The 14,008-nt window shown below is 46.8% G+C and overlaps 1 protein-coding gene across 3 annotated transcripts in view; it reads left to right on the top strand.

Annotated features, from left to right (window-relative positions):
• Nucleotides 1–14,008, top strand: part of LOC132235327 (bifunctional epoxide hydrolase 2-like) — a 66,073-nt gene that overhangs the window by 17,919 nt on the left and 34,146 nt on the right. For 2 of the 3 annotated variants that reach the window (XM_059697527.1, XM_059697528.1), the window contains 4 exons: nt 4,030–4,189; nt 5,341–5,531; nt 7,575–7,697; nt 11,605–11,685. In XM_059697527.1, coding sequence (XP_059553510.1) covers nt 4,030–4,189; nt 5,341–5,531; nt 7,575–7,697; nt 11,605–11,685 — 555 coding nt within the window. The remainder of the gene's footprint in view (nt 1–4,029; nt 4,190–5,340; nt 5,532–7,574; nt 7,698–11,604; nt 11,686–14,008) is intronic. The other variant, XM_059697529.1, reaches the window with a different exon arrangement.

Genomic DNA, 14,008 nt, shown 5'->3' with positions numbered 1-14,008 from the left:
ACCAGTTATACTAAGATAAAGGCTACTTGGGTTCCATTTATCTTTAAAAAAGTCTGTAGGGCCCAGTGCACAAGTTTGTGCACTAGGCGGGGGGGGCGAGGCGGCCCTCAGCCTGGCCTGCGCCCTCTTGCAATCCAGGACCCTCGGAGGATGTCCAACTGCCAGTTTAGGCCGGATCCCCATAGGCTGGGCCTAAACGGCAGTCAGATATCTCCCAAGGGGTGTAGCAGTGCGCCAAGCGGCAGGCGGCCAGGGAGGAGCCCAAGCCATCATTATGCTGCTTACACTCATCACAACCCCCTGCACCTGCCACCTGCCACTTGGTAGCACTGCCGCAGAGTCAGGAGAGGCTCCCACTGCCGCAGCTACGCTGGCCAGCCATGAGCCCAGCTTCTGGCTGGGTGGTGCTCCCCATGTGGGAGCACACTGACCACCAGGAGGCAGCTCCTGCATTGAGCGTCTGCCCCCAGTGGTCAGTGTGCTTCATAGCGACTGGTCGACTAGTCGTTCTGGTCATTCAGTTGTAAAGGTTGCTTTGGCTTTTATATATATACTAGGGGCCCGGTGCACGAAATTCGTGCACTGGGTGTGTGGGGGGGGGCAGTGTCCCTCAGCCCAGTCTGCCCCCTCTCACATACTGGGAGAACCTCAGGCGTTGACCCCCATCACCCTCCAATCGCAGGATCGGCCCCTTGCCCAGGCCTGACGCCTCAGACAGAGGCGTCAGGCCTGGGCAGGGAACCCTCATTTCCCCCCATCACTGGTTCTGCCCCCAGCCCAGGCCTGATGCCTCGGTCAGAGGCGTAGACCCCCATCTCCCCCCATCACTGGCTCTGGCCCCCGCCCAGGCCTGAGGCCTCTGGCCCAGGAATCATGCCTGGGCAGGGGACCCCCATCTCCCTCTGATCACTTGCTCCACCCCCCACCCAAGCCTGACGCCTCTGACCCAGGCTTCAGGCCTGGGAAAGGGGACCATCATATCCCCCCAATCCCCGGCTCCGCCCCCCACCCAGGCCTGATGCCTCGGCCAGAGGAGTTGACCCTCATCACCCTCCAATCACCAATCACCGGATCGGCCCCTTGACCAGGCCTGAGGCCTCTGGCAGAGGTGTCAGGCCTGGGCAGGGGACCCCCAGCTCCCTGTGGTTGCAGGCTCCGCCCCTGCCCAGGCCTAACGCCTCTGGCTGAGGAGTCCGGCTCGGGCAGCGGGGACCCGCAGCTGCAGCGGCCCCACGATCGTGGGCTTCGCTTTAGGCCCAGGCAAGGGACCCCTAGCTCTTGGGACTGCCAGCTTCGACCATACCCAGCTCCCATCGCTGGCTCCACCCCTACTTCCTGCTATCACTGGCCAGAGCGGAAAAGGCACCTGATTCTCCGATCATGGCTGGGGGGCAGGGCAAAGGCCTTTGCCCTGCCCCCCAGCTCTTAGCTCCCCCCTGGATTTCTGATCACTGTCAGTGGCAGGGGGCTTCTTCCTGCTTTCCCTTTCGCCTCCCTGCATTGTGCCTACATATGCAAATTAGCCGCCATCTTGTTGGCAGTTAACTGCCAATCTTAGTTGGCAGTTAACTGCCAATCTTAGTTGGCAGTTAATTTGCATATAGCCCTGATTAGCCAATGAAAAGGGTATCGCTGTATGCCAATTACCATTTTTCTCTTTTATTAGATAGGATAGATACCTTAGGAATGTATCATCTTTTAATTTTTATGTATAATATTGTAGAAATAAAAAGTACAGAAAGTATATGGCTTGATGAGTTTTCACAAACCAAATACACCCTTGTCACCAGCACCCAGGAAAGAAATAAAACATTACCCCCAGGCTGGTGTGGCTCAGTTGGTTGAGTGTTGTCCCATGCAATGAGAGGTCAATGGTTCAATTCCTGGTCAGGGCACATACCTGGGTTTTGGGCTTGATCCCCAGTAGGGGGCGTGCAAGAGGCAGCCGATCAATGTTTCTCTCTCTCTCACCAATGTTTCTCTCTCCCTCTCCCTTCCTCTCTCTCTAGAATCAATAAAAATGATTAAAAATAAATAAATAAAACATTATCAGCAGCATGATTACCCCACTTAAGCCCCTTCTTCACACTAGCCCTCTAAGACTATCATCCTGACTCTAACCTTATAGATTACTTCTGCTTAGTTTGTACTTCATGTAAATGGAATAATGTAGACATGCTCTTTTTTATCTGGCTCTTTTCCTTCAACATTATATTAATGAAAATTATAAATATGAAGTTGTAGATAGTTTTATTCTCTTTGCCATATGATATTCTGTTGTATGAATATACTTCAATCTCTTTTTCCATTCTGCTTCTTTTTTCTTCTGCTTTTCCCCTGAGTGAGATGGAAAGGCATTGGGAGAATTTGACCAGCAAAGTGATGTTATCTGACGTATATTTTTAAAACCTCCTCTGGCTATTATATGAATAGATCAAGAAGGCCAAGATTATTGTACAAAGACTACTTATGGAAGCTATTAGAAAATCCAGGAGAAAGATAACGGTGGCTTAAACTAAGGTAGTATTGGTAGAAGTGGTAAAAAAAATAGTCAAATTCTGGGACTATTTTGATGGTAGATTCAACAGGTTTTCCTGATGGATTGAATGAGAGGCATGAGAGAGAAGTTAAGGATGACTCAGGCTTCTGGCCAAAGCAAACTGGAAGTATGGTTTGCTCTTAAATGGAAGAGGGATGATGGCTGTGGGGGTTGGGAAATCAGGTACTCAATTTGGGATATTTTAATTTTAAATGTTCATTGATATCCAAATAGATGTGGAACAGGCAGCTGGATATACAAACTCAGAGTTCAAGGAAGAGGTCCAGGTTGAATAAATGTGTATATATATATTTACATCAGGTAGATGGTATTTTCATACCATTGGACTTAATATGATCATGGAGAAAGACAGCATAAATGGAAGGAGCCAGAGTCCTGGGTACTCTGATGTTAAAGGTCAGGTTGGTGAGAAGGACCCAGCAATCAGAGATGGATAATGCATCTCCATTAAAGAAGAAAATCAAGAGAGTGTGGAGTCCTAAAAGCCAAGAGGTTATCAAGTTTTATTTACTTTTTAAAATTTTTATTTGATTTGCAGAGAGCGAGGAAGGGAGGGAGAGAGGGAGAGAGAGAAACATCAATTTGTTGTGCCACTTATTTATACATTCATTGCTTGATTCTTGTATGTGCCCTGACCAGGAATTGAACCTACAACCTTGGCATATTAGGATGATGCTCTAACCAACTGACCCACCCAGCCATGGCAGGTTATCAAGTTTTAAATGAAGAGTGTTATCAACTGTGTCAAATGCAGCTGATAGGTCAAGTAAAGTGAAAATATCTAACATTGAGTTCCATAAGATATAGCAACACAAAAAGGTCATTGGTAACCTTGATGAGACAAGTTTCTGGAATGTGGAGGTGAATGTTTGATTAGAGTATGTTCTAGAAAGAATGGGAGGAAAGGGTTGGAAGACTATGTATAGTATAGCTCTGGAGGCCAGTAGCCCAGATCAAGGTATCCACAGGGTTCGTTTCTTCTGAGGCCTCTCTCCTTGGCATTAGACGGCCATCTGCGCCCTGTGTCCTCGCAGCCCGTCCTCTGTGTGTGTCTGTTTTCTAATCTCCTGTTTTTATAAGGACACCAGTCAGATTCGATTAGGGCCAAACCATGACCTCATTTTACCCTAATCACCTCTTTAAAGACCCTATTTCTAAGGACAGTCACATTCTGAGGTCCTGGGGATTACAACTTCAACAGGAATTTAAAGGGGAGGGGGCACAATTCACCCCATAGACGGGCATTTGAGTATTTTCCAGTGTGGGGCTCTTAGGAGTAATGCTGCCACGAACATTTTTGTACATGTTTTAGTGAACACATGTAGACATTTCCATTTCCTGCAATGTATGTGTCCAGGAGTGAAGTTGCTGAATCACAAGGAATGCATATTCAGATTTAGTAAATGCTGCCAAAAGCTTTTCCAAGTGATTGTACCAACTGACAGTCCCTGGACAATTTACTTTTACAGTGGGTGTCACTCCTGGAAGAAGACTATGAGAAACACGCCGAAGATTCTGGAATCAGCCTCCCTGAGAATTTCTCTGTTAGTCAGATCTTTGGCAAGGCCATTTCAGCAAGGAAGATCAACCAACGCATGCTTCAGGCGGTTCTTGCTCTCAGAAAGAGGGGTAAGGATCTAATACTGGCCGTTTTCTGACCCAACCACACCAGAACCCTTGGTAGAGGGTACATCTAAATGTGTTTTGAGGTCACAAATCGTCTGGGCCTTGATGGAAAACTGTCCTTAAAACATAGTCCCAAAGTAAGTTATACCAAATGGCAAAAAGCAGCACTATCAGAATGGCTGGGAAGATGAAAGAATTGAATTTAATAAAGCGACTTTTACCAGAGACTGCCTTGTGAGCAAAATTCTCTCCCTCTGGTGACATTAGTAATGACCTGAATGACCCAACCTCTTGTCACAGTGATGAGCTATGAGTTGGGTGATCTGGATTCAGATGGTGTCAAATGGTCTAAGACCATGGTCGGCAAACTGCAGCTCGCGAGCCACATGCGGCTCTTTGGTCCCTTGAGTGTGGCTTTTCCTAAGCCTTAGGAGTACCCTAATTAAGTTAATAACATTGTACCTACCTATATAGTTTAAGTTTAAAAAATTTGGTTCTCAAAAGAAATTTCAATCGTTGTACTGTTGATATTTGGCTCTGTTGACTAATGAGTTTGCCGACCACTGGGCTAAGACATGAGATCATGTTCATTCAATGGCGATTTATTAAATGTCAGAGCCCAAATCTTCATGAGCATATTTGAAACCATCCCACCCACTTATCAGTAGACTTGCCTCACTGTGGCTAAGCCACCCCATATTTCTCACTCATATCATGTGGGAAGTGTCACACCATCGACTCAGCTGTGTCTCGTCTCCAGTGTCTTGGGGTTCTTGCTCCATCTGGTTAGGCAGAGAAAGCCCAGGGGCACTGCTGTCTCTGTTTGCATTTTGAAATGGGCATCAGTCTCTGAAAGCCAAAGCAGGTGTTTTGAAATGCAGTTGAGCAGATTTTACATAACACAGACTGGAAGGTATACTGGAGGGACAGTCCGGAGGCAGATGCAGCATCTCCCTCTGGGCTTCTGAAAGCCCTTAATATACACAGTGGGTTCACTCTCGTGTCCCTATGTCAGGAGGTGCTTAAGGGGGAAGATGATTCTTTCCCAGTGTCAGAAGATTGATGTAAGTGAGTAGAACCCTACTTGGCTCCAGGCAGAGCTTCTCGGGACAAAGTTCTATAGCTGGTCCATTCACTGGTGACTTCTTGCTCAGGGTTTACAACCTGCATCCTCACCAACAACTGGCTGGATGACAGCACCCAGAGGAGCAGCCTGGCCCAGCTGATGTGTGAACTGAGACCACACTTTGACTTCCTGATAGAGTCATGTCGGATTGGAATGGCCAAGCCTGATCCTCAGATCTACAAATTTATGTTGGACACCTTGAAGGCCAGCCCCAATGAGGTACATAGTAGATGCTTCCTTTCACTGGGAAAGAATGCTCTAGAGATATTGCCAAAAAGAAAAATGGAGGAGGAGTGAGCAGGCTTGGGTTATCTGGGGCCTGGCAGGAAGGTTGTAGGTCCAGTGGCAGGTTCCACTTCTCTCAGGCCAGGTCTTCTAAAGGACTTTTTACCCATCTTTTCTAGAAAGTTCTACCAAAGATAAGCATCTGACCCCTCTCTGTGGCTTTTATAGGACCTTGATCAAAATAGGTATTATTGAAAACTTCTAGACCAGCTGCCTCAGTTTACCTGTAAAAACAGGTCAACCCTGAGAGATTTTCCCAAAGCCACAGGCTAGTCAGGGTCACCCCACCAAAGGGTGAACAGGAATGGGCTCCAATATTGCAACAGTCTTCCAAGCACCCCTGCACCCCTTAATCCTGACCTATTCTAAAATATTTTTTGCATTGTATTCCCCTACTCTAATTTTCAAAAAGGTGATTGGACCAAGATTAAATTCCTTTCCCTGACATTTCTGACTCTTTCTTATTTGCCCCACCTCACCCACACCTGATCCAATGAAACCCTGAGCTCCATCATTGGGAATTCTTATCAGGCTCAATGAAACCAGGAAGGTCTTTCTCTAAAACTTTGCTTCTGCTCTCCTCAGTCCCTGGGTTAAGCATTATAACAATGCTCTAAATTTTTGTATGCACATAAGTAAATGTATTTTCATTTAGGGCTTTGGGGTTGAAGGAGCTGCTTACAAGTCCAGGCTTGCTCTAATCCAAGATTTTAAATAAATGCACCCATGCTTTCTTCTACTGTCCTAAGAACCTCTTACTCCTTTATTTTTATTAAAATTTAAACCTTTAATCCATTCAAAATTTATTTTGAAGTAAGATATGGAGTATCCACTTTTCCCCTCAAACTGGTAAAATCCTATATAATAAAAGGCTAATATGCAAATTGACCAAACAGAGGAATGAACAGTTGTTATGACATGCACTGACCACCAGAGGGCAGATGTTCAATGCAGGAGCTCCCCCACAGGGGAGCACCGTTCAACCAGAAGCCGCGCTCACGGCTGCCGAGCACATTGGCGGTGGCAGGAGCCTCTCTTGCTGCTGCCTCTGCGGCAGCGCTAAGGACATCACCCCAGGGGTCCCGGACCATGAGAGGGTGCAGGCTGGGCTAAGGGACCAACCCCACCCAGTGCACAAATGTTGTGCACCGGGCCTCTAGTAGCTAAATAATCTTTAAATAATCTTTTTCTTCATCGATTAGACATTACACTTTTATTAGAAGCTAAACTGTAATTGTATTTGGGTCTATTCCTAGACTCTCTTCTATCTCATTGATTATTATTTTTTGGTTCATTTCTTTATTAGTACCAAACTTTACTTTTTAACCTTTTATAGCTTTGTTTACTTATCTGCATGTATTACAATTCTTTTGCAGACATACTTTTTTGTTGATTCACATGTGTTGATCTTTCTAGATGAATTTTAATGTCACTTTGATAGTTTATATTCTTTCTTAATCTTCTCACAGCTTCAGAATTCAGGCTGAAATCAGTAGGTGTATGTGGGAACACATATATCTGTGTGTTTATGTGATTCTTCTGTAATTAAATGTTTTTAATTTTAAGAGTAAAGTTACATGGAGAGAAAAATCATTCTTTATCTCATTATTGTAAAACTAGTGACCTGTTGCGCGAAATTGCGCGAGACCCGGGACCCCTCCCCCTGCACCATGAGACTGCCCAAGTCCCGGAGTCCAACCCCGTGTGGCTGGTGCACCGTGGGATGGCCCTGAGTCCTGGAGTGCTGCCCCAATGCCCTGCCTCTGGGTCGCGTGGAGCAGCTGCCGGCCCTGCCACTGCTGTGCATGCCACCGTCTTGTGACGGTGTTATGGTGTGAGGGTCAATTTGCATATTGCTTCTTTATTATACAGGATAGTCACTATTTACAAATTAATGTATTTATTTTGGTGTTGTCTCTCATGCATGAAGTTCACTTTGCTTGAAGTGATGCTAGTGTCCATTGTATTTGGATTCAGGTTGTTTTCTTGGATGACATCGGGGCCAATCTGAAGCCAGCCCGTGATTTAGGAATGGTCACCATCCTCGTCCGTGACAGTGACATGGCCCTGCAAGAGCTGGAGAAAGTCACTGGGGTGCAGGTAACTGCATGTCTGTGCTGAGTGGGATATCCTGTTTCTTGTCTCTGTTTAGTCACATGAGACAAAACAAGTCAGAGCAGAACCACTGTGGAGGCAGTTCATTGCTCCAGGCATGGTTCCCAGGTAGCCCTCCTGGGTGGAAGTTCATTACCCATTGTGCAAGTACCATGGAGTCCTTGAAGAACACCTTGTTACTTTCTCTGCAGTCAATGGACAGAGAAACGATGCTCTGAGAGCAAGAATCTGTACTAGTCAGAGTCAGGGGAACCAAGACAAGAGCGGGGCTTTCAAAGCCACCCTGTTTTACTCTTCAGAATGACTATTGAGAACCTAGCTGCTGGGTCTGCCCCAGTGGGCGTAGGGAACCCAGCCCTTACCTTGTGTGCCAGGTCATGCCACTGGCACTCGGGTGTAGTTGCTTGGTTCCTCCTGGTTTATGCCTCATGCCAGTCTGAAGGAAGGCTTTTATGTAAAATCTGTCCCTCACAGTGAGGACAGGGTGTCCTTAATCACCCCCTGGGGGCTGCCTGGCCATTAGCCTCCTCTGCCAAAGCTGAGCAACCTTTTGCTCTTTTGAGCTTACCTAAGATCACCCATTATGTAAGTTCCCCTACGTCCCGCGTGGTTCAGGGTTCAGGATCTGGAGGAGGGGCCGCACACAAATGAAAGAGATGAGAGAAGAGATAATTTTGGAAATATTGGGGGCCAGGCAGGCAAGCCCAACTCAAGGGGAAGGACTTCCACTGGTGCCCAGGCCTCGCCAGCCCTTTTTCAATATTGGATACACATCTAGCTCTTAGTCAGGCAGGTAATTGTGGTAGCAGACAGACTGTCTTAAAGGTCAGTAAATATTAGAAGGATTTACTCTGAGACTATTTGATCAAGAAATAACTTGAGCCCCCATTGTGTGGACTAGACAGTTGGTGTATAACTCTGGCCCTTGCCATGGGTTCAAGGTTCACCAGCGTTCGAAGATCCTTGTTTACACTTATCTGATAGTGAAGACAATGGGCGGCTTCCTTCAACCCATCCCACCAAGTCCAGGAGTGACAGTTACACAAACCTTAGCATAACGCTGTTCTTTGCTCAGGGTTGTCAGTGTTATAGGAGAGGAGGGAGGAGGGAGCCTATGCACTTGATTGTGCTAAATGGATTTCAAAGGCATCACAACCATTTTCTTAAAGGGAATTGTGTCATTTCCTAGGGTTACCACAAAGTAGCACAGACTGGGTCTGAAACAGTTTTGCTAGGAGGCTGCAAGTCCAAGATTGAGGTGTTGGCAGGTTGGTTTCTTCTGAGGCCTCTCTCCTAGGCTTGTGGATGGCTGCTCTCTTGCTGTGTCTTCACACGGTCTTCCCCTGTGTGTGTCCTAATCTCCTCTACCTTTAAGGACACCAGTTAAATGGGATTCTTACTCACCTGGGTCCACCCAGGGACCTCATTTAACCTGAATCACCTCTTTAAAGACCTTCCCCCCAAATACAGTCATATTCTGAGGCCCTGAGAGTTGGGATTTCAACAGAAGGAGACACAATTTAGCTCAGAACAATTGTCTTTTTGTCTTTAACAAATAAATAAAAATGTATAGCTAATGACTTCATAACCTTAAAGCATCTGGTACAAGCGTATTGAGTCCTTCTACAAGCCTGGAAGCCTCACCCAGCAGAGCAGAAAGCGCCCAGACTTGGGACCGGAGCATCCACCTGTTCGTCCCATTTACGAGGTTTGCCCCCTCATCACATCTGAGCCACAGATTCCTGTTTTGTAAAATTGGGAAAGGAAGGCATGTCTCACCCATTTTCTCCTCAGGGGGGTGGGGAAGATACAAGGAAAAATGGAAATGAGTCCCTTTTGAACAGAGACATGCCTCTTATCTCTCAGGAAGGCTGTGGGACTCAGTCATGAACAGGCTTGTAAATTGTACAAACACATGGGAGAACCATTAGAGTAGGAAACCCCCACCCTTTCCACCGTGGAAGGGCACCACTGGTGAGTGACCTAGGAAGCTGGGAACACATCAAAAGAAGGTCCCTAAGGGACACTGGCCATAGTGGTCCATGTCTTGGCTCCTCTGGCCAGACAAGGCTCATTACCGTCAGAGGGCACCACACTGCCCACCCCCTGCCCCATCCACACTGCCATGCCCCAGGTCCTCTCTAGAGGTGGGGGGCTCACCCTGTGTCCCCCGCTGAGGACACCTATGCGGACCCTCCCATGTTTAAAAGGGAGGTGGATCCCACAGTTTATTTCCCCCATTTTAGAGGTGAGAATACTGCATGGCTGTGGAGTGCTTCTTCCTCAGGTTGCACCTCTGGGATTAAAGATGAGAAATTGAGCAGCAGAAGTCACTAACGTGCTGCTCCATTCATGTCACGTGCTCATCCTGTCCTTTGTCATCTGTCTCCAGGAAACTGACACCAATAAGTTATAGAAGCCCCTTAAGGACACTTTGTTCAGGAATTTACCTGAATACTGTAAAAAGATGGGTTATCGGAACCCCTAGGACGCCAGAGGACAGAAAGCGGCGTGCAGGCAGAAGACTATCCGCTGAATTGTATCCATATGTTGAAACCCTAAGCCCCAGGACCTCAGAATGTGACTGTACTTATAGATGGAGCCTTTAAATATGTTTATTTCCATTGGTTTTTTATTTTATAGAGAGGGGAAAGGAGGGGGAGAGAGAGAGACATCAATGTGAAAGAGAAATCTCGATCAGCTGCCTCCTGGATGCCCCACACTGGGGATCAAGCCCACAACCTGGGGATGTGTCTTGTGTGGGAATCGAACCGATGACTTTTTAGTGCATGGGATGACCCTCCACCAATGGAGCCACACCAGCCATAGATGGGGTCTTTAAAGAACGAATTAAGGTGAAATGAGGCCATTTCGGTGGACCCTAATCCAATATGGCTCTTATCCTTATAAGAAGAGGAAATTAGGACAGACACACAGAGGGAAGGCCATGAGGACACAGCAAGCAGGTAGCCATCTACAAGCCAAGGAGAGAGGCCGGGAGGAACCAACCCTGCCAACACCTTGATTTAGGATTTCTAGCTTTGAAAATAGTGAGAAAATAAATTTCTGTTGATTCAGTCACTCAGTTTATGGTCCATTGTTATGGCAACCCTAGCAGACCAACGAAGGCACAGAGAGTTTGGTTTTGGCTGAGTTGGAGGAGAAACCCTTCAGCAGAGCCATAGAGCCATGCCATGGTGGTACGGCTGGCTGTTCTGGGAACTCTGTTCCTGGCGGTATTCAACATGAGCCTGGGTGACCCCTTGAGGAACTGCCCTAGAGAAGAATTATACTAACGCCCAACATCTCAGTGTTTTAGACCAAGTGGTATTTATTTCTTGCTTATGTAAAAGCAGTTGATGGCAGCCAGAGGCTTGGCTTTGCCCAGCTATTCAAGGATCTGGTTGATGGAGGACCCACCATCTTCCACCTGTGGTTTCCGAGTTCACATCGGAAACTCAACTGGGAAATCAGGAAAAGAGGACGTAGAGGATCGGGTGGGGATTTTCATGGGCTAGGCCGACAGGCCATACTCTTCTGTCTGCATTTCATCGGTCAGGACTCAGCCAGGGGCCTCCACGGAACTGAAAGGAAGGAGAAGAAATGACATCCAGTTGTGCTCTAATCAAACAGAGGCAGTGAATCCTGGCTTTGGCATTTTCTCAGATGGCAAATTTAGGTACATTTCTTATCGCTCTGAATCTCAGTGTTCACAGCTTTATAATGAGATGGTGGTGCCGCAGGAGAGGAGGATGGGTTGGTCAGTCCCTGATGGAGGCTGTGGGAGGTGAGCTCGCTGGAGTTTTGGAAACTCACTCTGAGAAGCCCTCATGGAAGGAAGCAGAAGACGCCTCTCTCACTGTACCTCTCACTGTGTACCTTCTACTTTCAGCTTCTCAAAGCAGAAGTCCCAGCCCCTCTCCCAATCCCATGCCATCCAAATGACGTGAGCCATGGGTATGTGCCAATCAAGGTAAGTGAGCACTCTCCCTCCATCAGCTGAGTACTCTAACCGGTTCTCCTAAAATGACTCACAGAGACATTTGTTCAATATCAAGGGTAGTTGAATAGCCATTGTTTATAGAGAAATCATATCTCCCACAAGCATAATTTCTCAAAAATCAATAGAAGACACAGACCATATGCAGGCAGCAGCCATAAATGCGGGCAGAGGGTTGCAGCCGACATGGTAAAGTGGGCATTACAGGATGAGTAGGAGTTGAGTGTAAGAAAGTAGTACTGGAAGCTACGGGTCAGAGTCAGTGTAGCCCCTCCTATGAGGCCCCTTCAGACCTCATCTGTATATTGATGAAGAGTGAGGGGCTCATTGCCTGGGCCTGGGGTCTGGGCTGTAACCTTGTGCTTCAACCCCATGGACAGGCTTATTCTTGTCATCCTCTTGATGCGTCTCCCACCACTTGTGATAGATTCCTCATTTTGCCTTCAAGAAGGGTGTTCAGAATGGCTTTACCGCCCCTGCCACCACCCAGACTCAAGAGCTGGAGCAGTGACCTCTGGGGAGCCCCAGCTGAGCCCAGGCGCAGGGGGTGCTGTTGTATGCATCTCCCTGGATGCTAATGCAACCCAAACTGGGTTGTAATAGATCTTTCCCCTTTTCCAGCTTTAAGGCCATTTTGTTAACATGTCATTTAAAGGATGGGAAAGCACTTTTGCTGAGCTACGCAGCTGAGTCAGATACAAAGCAGCAAAATGGGCCTTTAGTTAGGATCCGTTTAGAACAGAGGCTGATGAGGATCATTTGAGTGGACTTCAGCACTATAACATTTTTCAATATAAGGACTATGGAGTTTAAAGTTAAATTCCCTCCCTTTACCAAGTACTAAAGGGAAGACTGTGGAACATATTCTTTTTTTAATTTTTATTTATTGACTAGAGGCCCGGTGCATGAATTCATGCACTGGTGGGGTCAGTCCAGCAGGCCCAGCCCGATGGAGGCCATCGGAGGGTAGGCCAGCTGGGGTGAGGGGCTGTGGGCGATTTGCCTGCCGGCCCTCCCCCTGATGAGGGTGGGGGTGCCCACTCCAGGGCGGGGCTGGCCAGGGCAAGGGGCTGCAGGTGTTCATTCCGTTTCAGTCAATTTGCATATTACCCTTTTATTATATAGGATTTGAGAGAGGGAGAGAGAGAAACATTGATTTGTTGTTCCACTTATTTATGCATTCATTGGTTAATTCTTATACATGCCCTGACCACAACCCACAACCTTGGTATATTGGGAAAATGCTCTAACTAACTGAGCTACCCGGCTAGGGCAGTGGAACATATTCTTAATAAGATTGTAGTTCAGGAATGGGTTTGTGAAAAGTCAGCCTAATGTTTTCTTGAGCAAAATAGCTTGTTGGGAATCATGACCCAAACTTCCAGTTTGGAACACCAGCTTGGAGAAATCTGGGATACAGCTAAATGGAATTGTCCTGAATGAATTTCTATAATGTGAAGATTATTTTTCTCATTCATTTCCAGTAGTAAGTTGGAGATATGTACATTTGGGAAAGATAGGCTATATTTTGACTGTATTTTGAATTGCTTTGGTTGGTTAGACCCCACTGTACTAGTCAGAGGAGGCCCAGCACTGTCCCAAACAACCCAGCTTTCAGTGGCTGAATACCAGGTCTGCTTCTTGTACAGCACAGTCCAGTGTGGGTGAGGAGTGGGCTCTCTCCACGCAGTCATTCAAGCACCCAGGCCCTTCCTTCTGCTGGTTCCACCTTCCTCAAGGCCCAATCCATTCAGGTTCAGACAGAAAAAGAGAGGGAGGACCAAGCACGGGAGGGCCTGAATGTAGCACACGTTTCTTTCACTCATATGCCATTGGCCAGAACTCAGTCACATGGCCATACCCACTGCAAAGAAGTGGGGGGGAGATCTGGAAAATGCCACCATGTGCCAGGAGAAGAGAACACCAATATTGAGCCCTAGCAGCTGCTGCCACACCCATGTAGCCCAGAAAGGACTAGAAGTTTGTAGCAAAGTTGAAAAAAAAATTCATATTCAAGATACAAACAGCTTTTAACCAAATAATCCTGGTATTCTGCATGTTAGCATGAATATTACACTCTGCACAAAACTGATCCCCAGTTTTAAATATTGAAAACATGGCAAACCACACCAGAAACTCCAATAGTATAAGGGCCTTTTAAGGAAGATGCAAAGTTCTTTTGGTTTTGGGTTTTTCTCCCCCAACATTATAATCTTCTTTGCAAGCTTCTTATATAAGTTACAGTGAAAGCCACCTGCTTTTATTGCAGTTTAGCGAGTTGTCCCTTTTCAGACAA

Source organism: Myotis daubentonii, chromosome 5, assembly GCF_963259705.1.
Source record: "Myotis daubentonii chromosome 5, mMyoDau2.1, whole genome shotgun sequence".
In the NCBI taxonomy this organism is placed as follows: Eukaryota; Metazoa; Chordata; class Mammalia; order Chiroptera; family Vespertilionidae; genus Myotis; species Myotis daubentonii.
This window is presented reverse-complemented; position numbering and strand designations above follow the sequence as displayed.